The following is a 19,075-nucleotide window of genomic DNA, read 5'->3' on the forward strand; positions in this document are numbered from 1 at the left end:
TGACTGGCTCCACTTCCCTTAGCAGCCATTTTGAGGCTGCGCGCACCACGTTCTATCAGAATTACAAAAGTGCCCACAGGCTCAAAAAGCCTACCAATGCTCTCTCTAAGCTGTGGAGTTTTGTGACCGAAAATTCTACTTTGTGAGTTACTGGCATTAAAGTTGCGAACTACTGCATACATTAGTTGGCTCTGGGGCCCTCCTTCCTGAGCTAAAACAAAAAGGTGTGAGCCGGAGTCTAAGAAACGGTGAGTTAGCTCAAACTAATGCAGCTTAGAGGCAACATTGACCCCTAAACCAGAAATCATGCCTCTTTAGATGCCATTTCTGAGCATTTATGTCTGACTTCATTCACAAATTCGTCTCCTCCTGGGACAGAAGATTTGCATGGCCTATCACTCCCTCCACCCCCCAGTAAAAGGTAAAGGTGCAAGCACCAGTCGTTTCTGACTCTGGGGTGACGTTGCATCATGATGTTTTCACGGCAGACTTTTTACGGGGTGGTTTGCCATTGCCTTCCTCAGTCATCTACACTTTGAGAGCCAGTTTGGTGTAGTGGTTAAGTGTGTGGACTCTTATCTGGGAGAACTGGGTTTGATTCCCCACTCCTCCACTTACACCTGCTGGAATGGCCTTGGGTCAGCCATAGCTCTCACAGGAATTGTCCTTGAAAGGGCAGCTGCTGTGAGAGACCTCTCAGCCCCACCCACCTCACAGGGTGTCTGTTGTGGGGGGAGAAGATATAGGAGATTGTAAGCTGCTCTGAGTCTCTGATTCAGAAAGAAAGGCGGGGCATAAATCTGCAGTCTTCTACCTCCAGCAAGCTGGGTACTCATTTTACCGACCTCAGAAGGATGGAAAGGCTGAGTCCACCTTGAGCCGGCTACCTGAACCCAGCTTCTGCCGGGATCGAATTCAGGTCATGAGCAGAGCTTGAACTGCAATACTGCAACTTTACCACTCTGTGCCACGGGGCTCCCAAGTATCCATGGCTACTTATCCCTTGTGGTCATCATGAGGGGGAGGAGATGCTGTAAGAAGGGATAATATTTGACGTACGCTTTATGGTTAATGTTAAATGAACTGTGCATAACCTTTGTGCATAGATCTTTTAAGACCTGAGTATTTCCACCAAATTGGTGCATGTTGACAGGTTTGGACTTCGCAGGAGGAAGGAAGGAAAGAATTCTCTAACCCTGCTCTCTCTGATTCATCAGGCTTATGGAGAAAAGCCACAACGAGTTTGAACCTACTTTGAAGGATTAGACTCCCGATGATGATTCAGTTAGAAGAAGAACTCAGTAGCGGGTAAAGCTCAGACTGGCGAGAGATATCCAAGTCATGCCAGCAGATGCAATCAACCCACAGAGAAATGGACTCAGGGCCCAATTAGACAAGGGGCAGGGACTAGGTTTCAAGAAGACACGTGTGTTGTTTATATGCTTGCAAAAACCACAGCTGATATCTTTCCTACATGCCCTTTCCCTTCCCATAAAAAGCTGTTTTAAGCCAAGTCAAAGCACTGAGCCTTGTAGCTCCAGGAGTCTCTGTTATGATAGGCAATAATTCCCCAGTATCACAGACAGAGATTGGGCTTTGCCAGTTTGGTGTAGTGGTTAAGTGTGTGGACTCTTATCTGTGAGAACTGGGTTCGATTCCCCACTCCTCCACTTGCACCTGCTGGAATGGCCTTGGGTCATCCATAGCTCTCATAGGAGTTGTCCTTGAAAGGGCAGCTGCTGCAAGAGCCCTCTCAGTCCCACCTACCTCACAGGGTGTCTGTTGTGGGGGGAGAGGATAAAGGAGGTTGTAAACCGCTCTGATTCAGAGAGAAGGGCAGGGAATAAATCTGCAGTCTTCTTCTTCTTCTTCCAGTTACCCAAGATCTTTTAGCCTCCTGCCTACCTTTTTTTGCTGCACTTCCCTCACCCTGTGTGATGACCCAACCCCTCTCACCCCCCCCCCATCTATATATGTCTATTGTTCTGGAAATTATACACCTTCCTGAAGCCCCAACAAAGGTTGGTTAGGGCTACCCAGGGCTTTTTTTGTAGCAAGAACTCCTTTGCATATTATGCCACACACCACTGATGTAGCCAATCCTCTAGGAGCCCTGTAAGCTACTAGAGGATTGGCTACATCAGGGGTGTGTGGCCTAATATGCAAAGGAGTTCCTGCTACAAAAAAAGCCCTGTTGATTGCTGCTGAGCAGGGCATCCTGTGTTAACTGGCAGCCGCTCACGTGCAGAGCTTAGAGGGAACACTGTTCTGAAGAAAGCTTTGTGTATTTCAGGCCAAGGAAGGGACAGGATTTAGCTCTCTTCACCTGTACATATTGTTTGGCATTTTGGGGGGGGGGGGATTAGACCTCTGCTCCCCATGTGTAGCTTGGGGAGCTGAAATCCAGACAACAACTACTATTGAGACCAAGAGAAATGAGGCCTTTAACTAGAACAAACATATTCCCATGCAGCTGTGAAGGGAGGGACCACAGCACCATGCAAGACGCTTGTTTCCCACACAGAAGATCCCCAGGTTCAATCCCCACCGTCTGCACCAAGAGGCTCTGGAAGCACACAAAGAAAAGACTTCTGCTGCGTCTAAAAAAGCTCTTGCCAGCTGGGATTGGAAAGGAAGGTGGGAGAAAAGAACATGAACTGCAGGATGCCGTCTTCTTCAGAGTTTGGCACAACAGCAATTCCCTACACCAGAGGAAGCAGTGCTCTGTTAAGTATACAGATGTTCATGGTAAGGCTTTTGTTAGAAATTGATCTGAGCCAGGTGCGGGGGGCAGATCAGGACCAGATTGACATGTTTGTTGAGGGGGAACAAAATTAAAAAATGATGCCCACTTATGGGCCATAGAACAGAATAGACCCCATACCCAATTTGGCACACACACCTCTCTGGCGGCGCCTGGGGCAAGCGCCCCCTCTACTCCCCCCCCCCGTCAGGATCTGCCCCAGGGGGAGGGGTTGGTTTTGAGCAGGAACACCAATTGGTAGCTTACCAAAAAAGACACTGAGAACAGTTCGGTTGTCATTGGAGGGCAATCCCGACTGGCCTTGGGCAATCGTGTTGCTGAGCACGCGTGCGCTAGGGACGCGAGGTTCCTGCGGGGCTTGGTAGACACCATCTGCATAGTTAGCGGGCAGGAGGCGTGAAAGCCGTGATCCTAGAAGCAGAGAATCAATGTGTCAAGTGGAGGTGTCCTCTCAAGAAGGAGGAAACAAGAAGGCTGCCTTGACCTTGATGGCCCAGGTTAGCCCCATTTTATCCAATCTCAGACAATAAACAGGGTCGTCCCTGTTTAGTACTTGGATGGAAGACTTCCAAAGAATACCAAGGTTGTGACATGGAGGCAGGCAGTGGCTACCACCTTTGAATACTTCTTGCTTGACCTGGATGGGCCAGGCTAGCCCGATCTCATTGGATCTTGGAAGCTAAGCAGTTTTGGCCCTGGTTAGTACTTGGATGGGAGACCACCAAGGAAGTCCAGGGTTGCTACGCAGAGGCAGGCAATGCCAAACCACCTCTGCTCATCGCTCGCCTTGAAAACCCTACAGGGTCACTGTAAGTCAGCAGCAATTTGACGCCACTTTCTGTCACCAACGTGGATAGTGCCAGAGCAGACAAGCTTAAAAAAAAACGACAGAAAGAAGGGAGCATATATTCCAGCCCTGGGACAGGGTCCCACTCTTTTAAGTGGTCTGAAAAAAGGAGATGTTCCAGGAATGCAATGTAAAGGAAAATGTAAGGGGAAAGTGCACCAGTGGAATTTTGTCTATATTAGGAATAACCCTTCAAAGAATTTATCTATTTGAAATGAGATAAAGAAAAATTATAACAAATAATTCCACCCACACTCAGTTGGATTCCATTCATTCCCTTCTAACTTTCTCCCCTGCACTGCTAGATTAGCCTTCATAGCTTCATCCTGTCCATATCCCATTCAGATTTCACAGCTCATTGGCACACTGAATGACCAAGAGCACATGCATGCCATGCGCACAACCACCACCTCCCACGACGGCCTTTGCAACAGCATCGGAGGCCTGAAAGCACCGTGCCCTCACCTGTGGAACTGTGACTGTGATACATGAGGTTGTTGTACCAGCCATCATAACGCTGAATTTCCCAGTGTAGATTCTTCTGGGCATCTGAGAATAAAGTAACAGATGAACATGATCATTTGAGGACACATAATTATTTGGAACCCAGAAGGATTTCCATAAAAGTTAAAGGAATATTCTTATTTGGGGTGGCAGGTGGAGGAAAGAAATGCTTCCTTTTGCCATTTCAGATAATCCTCTGGACAAATCCTACTGCCAGGGTTGCATTTCAAGTTACTTCCTTTCCACCTCTCCCTCCCTCCCCCCTCTCCCCCATCTATTTCTCTTCCTCTCCCTCCCCCATCTATTTCTCTTATTTTCACCTTCCTTCCTCCCTGCTTTCAGGAAGGGAGAGAGGGAGGAAGGAAGATAGATAGATAGATAGATAGATAGATAGATAGATAGATAGATAGATAGATAGATAGATAGATAGATAGATAGATAGAGGAGGGAGGGGGAAGCTGGAAAGAAAGCATCTTTAACTTTAAATGTATTCTCCAAGTCACCAGTTGGCTGGGCTTCAAGAAGTGATTTAAAGAGAGAAATGCCTTCTCCAAGCTGGCCGATGGGGGCTTCAGGAACCACACTCTGCCTGAGAACAGACAAGCATTCTGGGGTGGCTTGGAGGCGTCCTGAATTGGGCCCCCGGTGAGGCAGCCCCATCCCATCCGTGAGGCGGCTGGGTGCCCCCACACGGGGAGGCGCCTCAGAAGTTGCCACTATGTTTTTTCCCTAACTGGTTATGCGCTCCTGCGCTCATGTGTAGAAGCGCTCCCACCGGGCTGTAAAGGAAAAAAAGGCTGGAAGAGGCTTGGGACGGCTTGGCGCTTCCACACTGCCAAGTCACCTCCTGTGCATCCTTCCCTTTCCGGACGATGTTGAGATGCCTGGCAGCCGGCCTAAAAATTTGCTACCACTTCCAAAGTGGTAGCTTTTTGAGCTGGGTGGAGTTGCCAGGAGGATGGGGTGAGTGCAGGATAGGGACTGGTGGCAGATGTTGCCATCTGCAGGGATTTTTTGGGCCGACTTCAGAGGCGTCTCTGAGTCGGCCCAAAGTGCCAGTCTGTAATCAGCCAATATGTATGAAAGAGCCACATGTGGCTCCCAAGCTGCAGTTTGGCCACCCCTGCTCTAGAAGATTACCTCACCACTCCTGATTCTCCCCCACACATCAAGGACCTCAGGTTCTCATAGAAAGTTAATTACCAGGTTTCTGGCTCTGACCTTGAAGATGATAAGAACTATGGAGGTCCAGAGATCCAATTAGCAAATACTGGCAAGTTGGAATAGGCCCACTTGCTATTAACGTTAACTTTCAAGAACGCTTTGCCTCACTGTAATAGACTGCCCCTTTCCCAGATCATTTTAGAAACCCAGAAGTTTGTTTCACTTTGGTGAATACTCTGCTATCAAAATTGAGCTGCCCATAGACAGAGGGAGGAAAGGTTTTTATGGCACAATATCAGTTAGGCCTTATCGAGTCAAACCCTTGGCTATAAAGGGACATCATAAAGGCATTACAGTAATCCATTTTTCTGAAACTTTTAAAACTTCCCCACCTACACTAAGGCTGAATAACCTCAAGGTGCGGCCTGAAGTCTCCCAGAATTACACTTGATCTCCAGACTACCAATATTAATTCCCCTGGAGGACATGGCTGCTTCAGGAGGCAAACTCTATGGTATACTATGGAACAGTATTTCCTTTTGTCTGTCCTGAACCTACTACTCATCAGCTTCATCGGATGCCCTCGAGTTCTAGTATTTTGGGAGAGGGAGCAAAAGTTCTCTTTGTCAGCTCTCTCCATCCCACACATGATTTTCTGAACCATTATATCCCGCTTAGTTTGTCTCTTTTCTGAACAGAAAAGTACCACGCTCTATGACCTTTCCACTCAAAGGAAACTGCCCTTGAATTCTCAACTGGGTGGAGAAATTAGGTTTACTTACCGATAGAAGGCAACAAACTTGTCAGGACAATCCCAAGCAAGATAGCACGCTGCATGTTAGTTCTACTACCAGGAAACACTGGCATTTCCCAGTGCTGTTTTTTCCCCCTGAAAACCAAAACAGAGCAGTTGCTTGTTACAACTCTGGAAATTAATTTCACAAGTGATCTGCTTAGCTGTGGCAATTTTCACCCTTCTAGAACAAACTCCCCCCCCTCCCCCGGTCCCCCCCAAAAAAGATTTCACATAAACAAGCTATAAATGTGGGTCACTTAACGATGCTATGAAAAAAGATTATCACCTAAGAATTACATCTGGAAACAAAAACACACAGTGCAGTTGGTTTATGGCTTGTTCTTAACCATTTTGTAGAAAGATTTTAAAAACCCAGATCTTTTACCCTTTTTGCATGCAACATAAACAATACACATTTAAGGTCTTGTTTGCAAGGTGTCGCTTACGCCAGTTCGATTCCTGCCTGTTCAGTTTTGCATCTGCAAATAATTATACATGAGACTTTTCTCCTATAATTAGCTATAATAGGGAATGACAACACTGGCACCTCTGTGGGGCCAGCACTTCGCTGTGGGCACAATTATCGGCCATCCTCAAATTATACCCACAGAAAGGATCCCTTTTAGACACATTTGGAGGATGCTTCCCTTGGCGGAGGGAGTGGACTTAACAGCTTTCCCATCTTCCCTTTGCAAAACTTTTTAATGTGTGAAGATGCTAAAGGGAACAGCAGTTTTGCCCTCCTGATCACACCCTTCTCAATAGGGTTGCCAGCTCCAGGTTGATAATTATCTGGAGATTTGGGAAGGGAGCCAAAGGAGGGCAGGGTTTGGAGAGGAGAAGGATCTCAGAAAGCTATAATGCCATATACGCCACCCTTCAAAGCAGCCATTTTCTCTAGGTAGGTTGCCAGCTCTGGGCTGGAGAAATAACCTGGAATTTGGGTGGGCAGAGCCTGAGGAAGGCAGGGCTTGAGGAAGGGGAGGGACTTCCAGGGATATGATGCTAAGCACCCTAATTCCTTGGCAAGGGTTAATGAGACTATTCTAAGGCCTAGTTGAGCTCACAGGTGTGTGTGATCTCAGTGCTCCTGTTACCACCAGTATTATCTCCTTCAAGGTCAGGCAGAGGAGTGTGGTGATTGGGTACATCATGGGAACTTGTGCTTTATTGTATAACATCATGGGAGGGGAAAACTGGGAGCAGAAGCTAGCATCTTCTGGAAGGTTCCTGAGAAGAAGGTCTTTGGTCAGAAGGAGGTTGCCAGATCACCCCTGATCACTGGTGGAGGATATAGGGTTGCCAGATCCAGGTTGGGAAACTCCTGGAGATTTGGGGATGGAGTGGGGGGGGGGGGGACAGGATCTTCAGTGGGGTATAATGCCATTGGGGGTTTTTTTACATTCAGTTTGATCCAGGCTTTTAGAGTCTTCAAATCGCCTGCCACTGTTCTGCTTTAATTATTTTCCTTTTACATTTAAGCGTTTCAATTGGGGGGGAGGCGTGTTTCTGATCAGAGGGCAGCCGGAATACCAGTGCTTAGTTAAATGCATATGATTGGTTGGAAATCATGTCAACACTGCAAAAACAATACAAATTTAAATTACTAGATGAGGCAAGCAATGATATGTAAAAATTTCAAGTGCTGTCAGTTCTCATGCAAGTTACTGCACCTTGTGGTGGCTTTTGGAGGAGTCTTTTAAAACGCATTAAAACTTCTACAGTACAAGTTTGAAACGCCTGTAGAGAAAAGACCAGATCAAAATTAGTGTGGAGAAAAACGTTGCAAGAGCAGTTCCGAAACTCATCTCACCAAAACAAATTTAGATGCTTTGGGCAGCAATGACGCAAAACAGTTGTGAGAATGTTAGGTAATGTAAAAGGTGAGTTTCCAATGCGGTGACAGAGAATCACAAACTGCCAGTGTCAAAACACCCATGGAGTCCACCATCCAAAGCATCTATTTTCTGCAGGACTGTTCTCTGTAGTCTGCAGATGAGCTGTAGTTTCAGGCATCCATAGGTACCATCTGGAGGCTAGCATTAGGCCACACTCCCTGATGTCACCATTGTTTCACACAGGGATTTTTGAAGAGAGAGCCCAGCAGAACCTATCTGCATATTACGCCACACTCCCTGACACCAAGCCAGCTGGAACTATGTTCCTGTGCGTTCCTGCTCAAAAAAGGCCCTGCTGGCTGCAATGGATAGAACGTTTCCACGCTGTAAGAGACTTGCCATCTGTAACATAGGTATGAAATAGGACAAAGATTAAGTCCAGCTGCACCTTTAAGACTTACAAAGCTTAATTCTGGGTATAAGCTTTTTGTGTGCATGCACCCTTCTTCAGAAACATTTAAAGAGATTTCCTATAGGTAAGGGGGTTAGTCGTCAAGAAGCGCTAGTTAAGAGTCAAGATGCATAAGGGACTGGGCAATAAGTATAGTGGATATATAGAGGCATCTTTAAGACCACAAAGTTTAATTCTGGATCCAGACCGGGAGATCCCCTGCCCCCACCTGGGGATTGGCAACCCTACAGCAGCACAGAGAAACTAATACTAGGATTAAAGCAGTTGGAAAATCCTGTGAATTACAGCAAATTAACATACCAATACAAGAGTTACCAAACAGATGTGGGAACTAAGTTTGAGCCTAGTGGCACCTCCAAGATCAACAAGGTTCAATTCTGGGTCTAAGTGAGAACAGAGAGAACTTAGCCTGTGTAGATAAACACCTTAGATGCATTGAAAAAGATTTCCTCAAGCATTGCATATAGGTAAAAGGGGAGTTAGTTGCTGGGAAGAGCTAATTACAGTTATCAAGATGCATAAATTCAGCTAAGATTGGAACAATGCAATTGATCAGTTAATAGCAGCAAATTAGCATGCAGATAATAAAAGAGTTAAGAACAGATGTGAGAACTAAGTTTGAGTCCGGTGGCACCTTTAAGACCACAAAGTTTAATTCTGGATCCAAACCGGGGGATCCCCTGCCCCCACCTGGGGATTGGCAACCCTAGCAGCCGCACAGAGAAACTAATACTAGGAAACTGATCGGCAATAAATTAAAGACAGACAAAAGGAAGTGCTGCTTTAGACGAGAAAGAGAAAACGCACAACCTAAGGAAGACTGAAAAGGAGGAGGAGGAGGAGAGAAAAAACAAACAAAAGGATAAATAGTTATTACTGTGGAGGAAAGGAGACGAGACCTTGCTGGAAACCGCCTGCTTTGTTTTGTTTTCAAGATGCGAAAAGCCACATGAAACACTCCAGTTGAAGAGGCTGCGCACACGGCTGAGCGCTCCGTCTCCGAAAACAGCTGCAGCATTCACGTCGCCTTTGGAATACCGAAATTCTCTGTTTAAAAAGTGCACAGAGTTGCCAGCCTACAGGTGGTAGCTGCAGATCTCCCACTATTACGACTGATCTCAAGGTTACAGAGATCTAGGGTGGCCAGACCGTCCCGGTCTCCCGGGACTTTCCCGGTTCTGGCCACCAATTCCCGGCTCTCGGGCTGCCTATACCGGGACCATTACAAAGTCCCGGTATAGCCAGCGGGGAGCCGGCGGGCCGCGCGCGCGGGCCGGGAAGGCGGGGAGTGAGGCAGCCAGCGTCCCTGCGCGTGCGCACAGCAGTGTGCGCACGCGCAGGGACGCTGGCTGCCTCACTCCCCGCCTTCCCCGCCCGCGCGCGGGGTCCGGAGAGGCCGGCGCTGGTCCCTGGAGGCCTCCTGAGGCCAGCGCCAGCAGCGTGGAGAGGCCGGCGCTGGTCCCTGGAGGCCTCCAGAGGCCAGCGCCGGCAGCGGAGAGGCCTCCGCTGGTCCCTGGAGGCCTCCAGAGGCCAGCGCCAGCAGCGTGGAGAGGCCTCCGCTGGTCCCTGGAGGCCTCCAGAGGCCAGCGGAGGCTTCGTGGAGAGGCAGCCTGTCGGTCACTTCCGGGTTCCTGTCCTGCATCTCGACCTGTGACAGGCTGCTTCGGCGTGCTGCTGCGCCGGCCCCCTGGGTCCCACAACGATGGGACCGATGCCACAGGGACGGGCTCGAAACACTCTATAACCCCTCAAAAGAACAGCAGTCTAGCTCGCTTCCCCCGAGCCCTGCCGCCATAAGCCTCAAGGGGGCTCATTTTGCGTCATCTCCTGGCGGGAGGGTGGCACCCGCACGGGACACATATCAAATGAAAGAGGGGGCGCAGGGCTATCAGAAACAGCCGGCGGAGGGAGTCGCGAGACCACCCCACTGTGGGATCCACACCCCGAAAGTGATGAAGGTGGCGCAGATAGAGCCAACAGAGCAAACAGGACAAAATAAATAGGCTGCATTATGCAGCACAGTTGAGAAAGTGCCTTATCCCATATACTGATGAAGTATATACAGGATTTGAGAACAAAATTGTTTCCGGCGGTGATATTTGGGGGATTTTTGGGGACGTCACAGGAAGTGCTGTGAAGTCACTTCCTGTTTCCGGCAGTGGCATTTGGGGGAAATGATGTCATTTGGGGGAAGTGATGCCACAGGAAGTGATGTCACTTCCCGTTTCCGGCAGGTGACGCGGGGAAATGATGTCACAGGAAGTGGTGTCACTTCCTGTTTCCGGCGGTGGCATGACGTCACCGGAAGTGACGTCACTTCCTGTTTCCGGCGGCGCGCGCGCTTTGCGCGCGCGCACCCCTACCTTCCATCCCCCCCCCAAGGTGTCCCTGGCTGGCCTTCAGACATTATGGTCACCCTACGAGATCTGTTCCCCCTGGAGACAATGGGTGTTTTTACATTGGCAGTTTTGCAACTCTCTATCACCGCATTGGAAACTCACCTTTTACATTACCTAACATTCTCACAACTGTTTTGCGTCATTGCCGCCCAAAGTATCTACATTTGTTTTGCTGCTCTTGCAATGTTTTTCTTCACACTAGTTTTGATCTGGTCTTTTCTCTACAGGCATTTCAAACTTGTATTGTAGAAGTTTTCAAGCATTTTAAAAGACTCCTCCAAAAGCCACCTCAAGGTGCAGTAATTTGCTTGAGAACTGACAGCACTTGAAATTTTTACATATCATTGCTTGCCTCATCTAGTAATTTAAATTTGTATTGTTTTTGCAGTGTTGACAGATTTCCAAGCGACGATCATATACATTTAACTAAGCACTGGTATTCCGGCTGCCCTCTGATCAGAGACACACACCACACACCCCCAAATTGAAACGCTTAAATGTAAAAGGAAAATAATTAAAGCAGAACAGTGGCAGGCGATTTGAAGACTCTAAAACTCTGGATCAAACTGAATGTAAAAACACCCAATGGCTGCTTTGGAAGGTGAATTCTGCAGCATTATGCCCTGTTGAGGTCCTTCTGCTCCCCAAAGCTCACCCTCCTCAGGCTCCACCTACAAGATCTCTGAACACCATTCGAGAGTGGTAGATATTTATTTATTTACTTATGTGGATATTTTCTAGGGGTGCCAGCCTCTAGGGGGCACCTGGGGATTGCTCAGCATTACAACTCATCTCCAGACTACACAGATCAGTTCCCCCTGGCAAAAAGGGATGCCTTGGAATGTTTTTTGCAGGGCTTTTTTTGTCGAAAAAGCCCAGCAGGAACTCATTTACATATCAGGCCACACTCCCTGACGCCAAGCCAGCTGGAACTGCATTCCTGGGTGTTCCTGCTCAAAAAAAAAGCCCTGTTTTTTTGCATCCCACTGAGGTCCCTGTCTTCCCCAGGCTCCATCCTTAAATCTCCAGGCGTTTCCTAACCCTACCACTACCACCCCACTCACAGCTGGTAGACGGAGGGGATCTGGCAGCAATTCTAAATTATACCCTGCTTTTCTACTCAGTGTGGCATACAATATTGTTCTTCCATCCTCCGTTTTATTCATGCTAAGAACCACGTGAAGTAGGTTAGACTAAGAACACCTGCCCCAAGTTCACCTAGCAAGCTTCCTTGGCAAAGTAGAAATTTGAACCTGGGCATGGCCTCCCCAATCCTAGTCTAGGGATGGCCAAACTGTGGCTTGGGAGCCACATCTGGCTCTTTCACACATATCTTGAGCCTTTACTACCCCAACAGCTGGCTAGGAGAACGCATTTGTTTCTCTAAATAACGTCTCCGAGTCAAGCGAGCCAGCAGCTTGGAGAATGCATTTAAAGTTAAAGTTACTTTCTTTTCACCTCTCCCTCCCATCTATTTTTCCTTCCTTCCTCCCTCCCTGAAACATTCATGTCTTCCGGCTCTCAAGCATCTGATGTTTATTCGATGTAATTCTTATGTTAAGCAAGTTTGGCCACCCCTGTCGTAGTCCAACCACTACACCATGCTGGCTCTCCTCCTGGAAAGGTGGGGGGGGGAACAGTGTGGCCCTAAGAATCACTGCACTAGATGCTATATAAAAAATTAAAATCAGACACAGCCTCTCTCCTCAGGCTTAAGAGACACATAAGGAAAAGGGAGTGGGATAGAATGGAAGGTGGTCTGTTAAGCACCAGAATGAAGATGTGAAGGGTTTTTTGGTTTTGGTTTTTAGTTTGTGGACACTTCTGGAATTCTGGCACAAAATATGGTGGGCGCAGTCACAAAATGGCTACCACATGAGGCAAAGCAAGACACAAAATGGCTGCTGCAGCTTACCTTCAGTCATACATTGAAAAGCCTTGTGCTGAGGCGTCAGCTACTGCCAAAGCAACCGTTTGTTTGTTTTTAATCTGTACAGCAGCCAGTCAGAAGCAGCCTCATTGGGCAAATACCCCACCTGGCTCTGCCCACTTTCTAAAAACACTTGGCTGGTGCTAGGAAAGGTGTCGGCGAGCACCAAGGCATCTGTATAGGAACCATGTTGGGGACCTCTGAGGTATATAAATGCACCAATGTGGAGCCCAAGGAAGCCAGGAAGTAGAACATTCCTGAGATGAGGAACACAAAAGGAAGAGAGGAGCCATTTTGGGTTCAGGGAAGATGACAAGAGTGAGACATGTCACAAATGGATGTAGAAGATATTGGACTATGCAGCTATGGCTAAACTTACAGTACCGGTTAAGGAAAAGACAATTATACTATTTATTAGAGACCAGAAACCCCTCTTTGTTTTTTTCTGAATGAAAAAGATAAGGATGACTTGATGATTTGTGGTTTCTGTGATTAAGAAATATGCCTAAGGGAATGAAAAGAGAGAGATTTTGTGTTTGTAATTATAAGTAAGGAAAATTTTGTAATCAAAATTATATTTGTTGCTGAGAAAACTGGAAGCCTTTATTACTTTCCTCCCCTTCACCCTTTCCTTTCCCTCTTAGTTTATTTCATGATGTCTGGTTTTGGAAGTTTTATTATCCCTTTAATAAAACTAAAACTTGTGAAAGAAAAAAGGAAAGAAAATCCATTCAGTCCCCCAGAGGGCTCCTATCAGGCCCCCGAGCAACTGGCTGTTGTCTTGCTTCCTTCTGTATCTCAACTTGCTTTGCAAGGCTTGCTCAATTGCACAGGAGCTACAGAGCAAAACCTCGATTTTCTCCATTGGTTGAGGCTCCTCCCCCTCCTGGTCCCCTTTGCCCAGTTCCTTGGATCCCATGGGAGAAATACAAAGAAAGCACCTTTAAGACAACAAGTGCTAATGTTTTAAGCATATTTTATTTAAAACTTTTTTTAAAAAAATCTTTAATCATGCTTGTCTGCTACCTAGTCTTAAACAGATACACACATGGCCTGGCCCAACAAGGTTTCATTTATGAAAGATTCGGCCCTCATAACAAATGAGTTTGACACTCCTACAGGGTCATCGTAAGTCAGCAATAGATAGATAGACTGATATTAAGACTTCTGTTTCCATCCACATATTACACCTGTACAATACTCTAAACATGCTCATAGATTTGTGGTTCTGGATATATTTATGTACATGTCACATGTTCAGTGGTTTTTTTTGTGTTTTAACTAGGGTTGCCAATCCCCAGGTGGGGGCAGGGGATCCCCCGGTTTGGAGACCTTCCCCCCGCTTCAGGATCGTCAGAAAGCGGGGGGAGGGGAGGGAAATGTCTACTGGGAACTCTGTTATTCCCTATGGAGATTTATTCCCATAGAAAATCATGGAGAATTGATCCGCGGGTATCTGGGGCTCTGGGGGGGCTGTTTTTTGGGGTAGAGGCGCCAAATTTTCTGTATAGAATCTAGTGCCTCTCCCCAAAATACCCCCCAAGTTTCAAAAAGATTGGACCAGGGGGTCCAATTCTATGAGCCCCAAAAGAAGGTGCCCCTATCCTTCATGGAAGGAAGGAATTGAAAAGGTGTGCCATCCCTTTAAATGTGATGGCCAGAACTCCCTTTGGAGTTCAATCATGCTTGTCACAGCCTTGATCTTGGTTTCACCCCAATGTCTCCTGGCTCAACCCCCAAAGTTTCCTGACTCCACCCCCAAAGTCCTCAGATATTTCTTGAATTGGACTTGGCAACCCTAGTTTTAACTAAGTTTCTTAATTCTGTTTTTGAATTGTAAGTATTTCTCCTTGTTTTTATTTGTGTTTTTATAGATCTTCCTGAAGAAGTGGATGCACAGGTGCATTAAAACTGAATAAAATATTTTTTCTACCCACTTTAAAAAAAAGAGTGAGATGAGTCATAGAAAGTAGAAAGATGCTTGGGAGACCAGTCAAACGAAGACCTTTGAGATGTTCAGGGGAAGAGCTTTGAACAAAGCAGGAGAAGAAAGAAGAAAACCTATCTAGGGAAGAGGAGAAACCTGATTCTGATGAGGCAACTGAGAGGAAAGAAGCAGGAGGAAGACAAAGCAAAAGCATGTCACAATCCCTGACTGAGACAGCAACGAAAAATTCATAGTTGCTTCAAGTGGGAGAAAAGGCTGAATTGTATATAGAGCTCATCAAGACGGGAAGAACAGGATGTAGCAACTGAAGTGGATGGAGGGAAGAAAAGGAAGATCCATGAGCCTCAGAGGTCAGGGGTTCTGGAACCGGCACTAGCCAGATTTGGTGAGTAAGCCTCAGAGGCTATTGGAGGTACATTTTTAGTACATTTTTATCTTTCCTTTAATCCAAGAACCTTAGAGCAACATACATGGGTTTCCCCATTATCCTCGCAATCCTGTGAGGTAAGCTGGGCTGAGAGAGAATGGCTGGCACAAGATCGTTCCACAAATCATACAGCAGAGAGGGGCTTTGAGTCATGGGGTCCTAGGTGCTAGCCTGGCATTCTAACCACTCCAACATACTGGCTTTTGGCTTCCCTCTTAGCAGTTTTCTTAGCACATATGTGCATATGTCTCCTTTCCCCTCCACAGGAGGGGTGTCACCCAATGTTCCCTTTAATTTCCCCTCCTACTGAATGGAGCGGGTCACATCCTGATCAGAGTCAAAACTGCTTTAATTTTCAAATGGGCAATGCAAGACCCTGAATGACTCCAAATTGCTGCTGAGCGGGGCTTTCTGGCTTAATGAGCGGCCACTCTTGTACTGTACATAGCTTAGAGCAAGGGTGTCAAACATGCGGCCTGGGGGCTGAATCAGCCCCCAGAGAGCTCCTATCAGGCCCCCGAGCAACTGGCTGTCATCTTCTTCCTTCTCCCTTGCTCTGCATTCTTGGTGCTTGGGGGGGCCACAGTGGGAGGGCTTCTAATGTTGTGGCCCCACTGATGGACCTCCTAATGGTGTCTGGTTCTTTTTTTGGGGCCACTGTGTGACACAGAGTGTTGGACTGGATGGGCCATTGGCCTGATCCAACGTGGCTTTTATGTTCCCTCTCTCTTTCTTCCTTCTGCATCACAGCTTGCTTTGCCAGGCTCTCTCAATAGCACAGCAGAGCTACTGAGTCAAGCCTCTATTTCTTCTATTGGCTAAGGCTCCTCCTGTTCCTGGTCCCCTGGGGAAGGAAGGGAAGAGCCAGTTCCCTGGATTGCATGGGAGAGATACAAAGAAAGCACCTTTTAAGACCAACGAGTGCTAATGTTTTATTTTAAGCTTATAAAAAAAATCTTTGTTCTTGTCTATATCCTTTATAAAGTTTATATCTCTGCTACCTGGCATTACATTTTATGACACACATGGCCCGGCCCAACAAAGTGAGAGTGGAGAAGAAGAAAGAAGGTGGGGAGGAGTTCAGCTTTAAGAACAGGAGAAACCATTCGGAAAGAAACAATGGGAAAAGCATCAAGAGTCTTAAGGGCTCAGACATACCAGATGAAGAAAGCACAAGTTGTAGCCTCAGCCTGCCTCAGGGCTGTGCAGGGAAGGCAGAGAGGGGATTTAACTTTTCAACCTCTGCTCAGTTTCACTAATTGAACCTGGGCTCCCTGCTTTCTTGCTGTTATTTTAATATGGAAAAATGTGTTTCCTAGACCCCATCTTTTCTCCTTTAAACCCCAAGCAGCACTGTGAGCTCCTGGCAGAGAGGCTATGATGAAAAGGTACAAGCATGACAGGTTGTCAGCAGCATGTGAGATCTGACCCTTGGTTACCCAAGAAGGGCAGTAGTGCTAAAGGTCACCAGCCTAAAAATGATGTTAGAGATCCAAAGAATGAATCAGATGGGGAAAATATTTGAAGGGATGCAGGAAACAGCCTTGGGAAACACCAGAAGATGTTTGCTCTCTTCCCTTCCTGGTTGTGTTAACAGCAGAGGCTCTTTCCTTTTTCCTTGTCTTGATTCCAAATGCTTTTTCTTCCCTCTCTTTGCCTTATGAGTGACAGTTCAGACAAATGAACTGTGCCCACCAAAAGCGCAGCAAATAAATGTCACTCTTCTCCAGTTTTGTTGTTTGCAAACCATTTTTTAAAAACTTGCATTCCCTCCCCCTTCCAGCCCATTTTGAACTGGTCTTGTGTGAGCAGAGGTCACCGTGATTAGTTAAGATGTTGGAAAGCAGGTCTGCCAGACGACTGCAATCACATTGCACAACAGCACATTCACGAGACCAGTATGCTGGGTGAAAATCCCACTGTCCCCATGCAGCCACCAAGGAGGGACCTTCCTGCATATGCAATCCTCTTGTGAACCAGTCCTACACTATCTTGCTGTGACATAACCAGATCGCTGAATGGGGTTCCCAGACCTCAGGTTATCTACCAGGACACAACAGGGAACAGAATGGACCATGATGCAACTGGTCAGTGAGGAGTAGAATAGAGGGGAATGCAAAAGAAGAGAAACAGTTTTTTCCCCCACTCTCTCTCCGGACAGGAAAAAGCTAGATGAAAAGCTGGGTTTTCCCCCTGATTTATGGCACAGCTGCTGTGCGTGCAGGGAATACAGGCCTGTTTTTTTCTTACAATGGGCTGGGCATGGGATGCTGCAGGTCATAATCCAATTTGGTTGCCCTGAGCTATTGCTTCCTTGCCAGATGCAAGGACCAAACTACCAGAAAGCAAACAAGGATAACAGAAGGCAGAGATCATGTGCATGATATGGACAATGCCAAAGAGCTGTGCCCCTGCTGTGGCAGAAATGGAGGTCCCCAAAAGTGCAATAAGCAGTCTTTATAGCCACGAGACTAAATATAGTAACCTCACGTTTTTTTGGACCGCCCTTTTTATAGCAGTCCACGTGCAAGATATCTAGATGCACTGCTTTCTGACCATCAAGACCTTTCTGACAATGCCAAGGTTCGTTTTTTACTCCACGGGAAACACAACTTTGTCACTACTCACGTTGCTTGCTTTTTACAGGTTGCGATCCAAATCAGAGAGGCTTTTACTCATGCATAGCCTACTGCTATTTTATGTCAATTAACTTTTGCTGGTTTTTTAAGGTTTTATTATATTTTATAGTGTCACTGTTGGTTTTAAAGTATACTGTATTCTTGTATTAATGCCAATAAAGGTCTATGGTATGGTATAGTAACCTTCCAAATTAAATCTGCAAAACTTGTTCCTAGCCTATTGGCCTCTGCAAACTTACTGGTCTACAAACACCCCCATCTAAGTTCTTCTAATGGGTGACCATGTTTGCCATGATTCTCTATGGAGCCACTATGAATAAATGGGCTATCACAAGGACAATGGATTGTCCCAAAAGTGATCCCCCCACACACTTTTCTTTCTTCAAAGCCGTGTGGCCCAAATTATCTGCGTTGGAGGATTTCAGTGAGGGGTTTTTAAAATAATTCTGTAGTTGCTATATTGCTATAGCTAGGCCTTTTTTCTTCCCCCCTGAAAAAAGAGGTTGCTGGAATTCTCAAGACTCTTTTTCTTTATCTTGAAATGAAGGAAAAAACACGAGTGCCCTTCATGAATTTTTAAATATATTTTGAAGAATTTTGTTTCCACAAAGAGGTTCCAGAACTCCATTCCACCACGTTCCTCCAGAAAAAAAAGCCCTGGCTATAGTGCTATAATACTGTAATGATATAGGGATTGCCTATTGTATAAAATAGCCCCCCACTGATGACAGGAAGAAAATGGTGCTGATGTGGGCAAGACATTAAAAAATGTACACGTTCCCATCCAGATGGTATGGAAACACAGTTTGACTGTACCCAACTAGTCTTGGGGAAAATCACAGAAAAGTAGAGAAAAAAGTATAAAGTGGGCAATTGGGGACAAAGGCGTGGGGATGGTCCAAAAGCCCCTGCTCCAGATGCCAAACCAGAGCAAAACAGTCATGTGGAAGCAATCTAGGTGAGGAGCTGTTTATGCCGGTTTAGGAATATTCCTTCCTTGATATCTTATTTGTCTGTAAATGGGGAAAAGTCTGGTCCATTCCTCTGTCCCGATTCATGACAGGAATTCTTGAATCAACTGAGGAGATAATTGCATCCAATTCCTATAGTGCTGCTTCAGGCTATGATGTTAACTCTATCCCTATATTAGTAGATTTTAAAAGTGATAATTCTACTTGTAATCTGTCTGGTATCATCTTATCCTCTCCAGAATCATTATGCCATCTCTTATTAATTTATTTAGATATTTATACACCATTTTTCTTATCCTCTCCAGAATAATTATGCTGTATGTTATTGGTTTATTCAGTGGTTTCTCTAACACATTTGTACCCTGCCTTCACTACC

General features: G+C 46.4%; 1 protein-coding gene across 1 annotated transcript in view; it reads right to left on the minus strand.

Annotated features, from left to right (window-relative positions):
* DUOX2 (dual oxidase 2) overlaps positions 1–6,116 on the minus strand; it is a 63,971-nt gene extending 57,855 nt beyond the window's left edge. The window contains exons 1-3 of the mRNA XM_060259975.1: positions 6,062–6,116; positions 4,077–4,160; positions 3,011–3,175 (exon numbers count right to left, since the gene is read on the minus strand). Coding sequence (XP_060115958.1) covers positions 3,011–3,175; positions 4,077–4,160; positions 6,062–6,116 — 304 coding nt within the window. The remainder of the gene's footprint in view (positions 1–3,010; positions 3,176–4,076; positions 4,161–6,061) is intronic.
* Between the last annotated feature and the right edge of the window lie 12,959 nt (positions 6,117–19,075).

The sequence above is a fragment of the Heteronotia binoei genome, chromosome 19 (genome assembly GCF_032191835.1).
Source record: "Heteronotia binoei isolate CCM8104 ecotype False Entrance Well chromosome 19, APGP_CSIRO_Hbin_v1, whole genome shotgun sequence".
In the NCBI taxonomy this organism is placed as follows: Eukaryota; Metazoa; Chordata; class Lepidosauria; order Squamata; family Gekkonidae; genus Heteronotia; species Heteronotia binoei.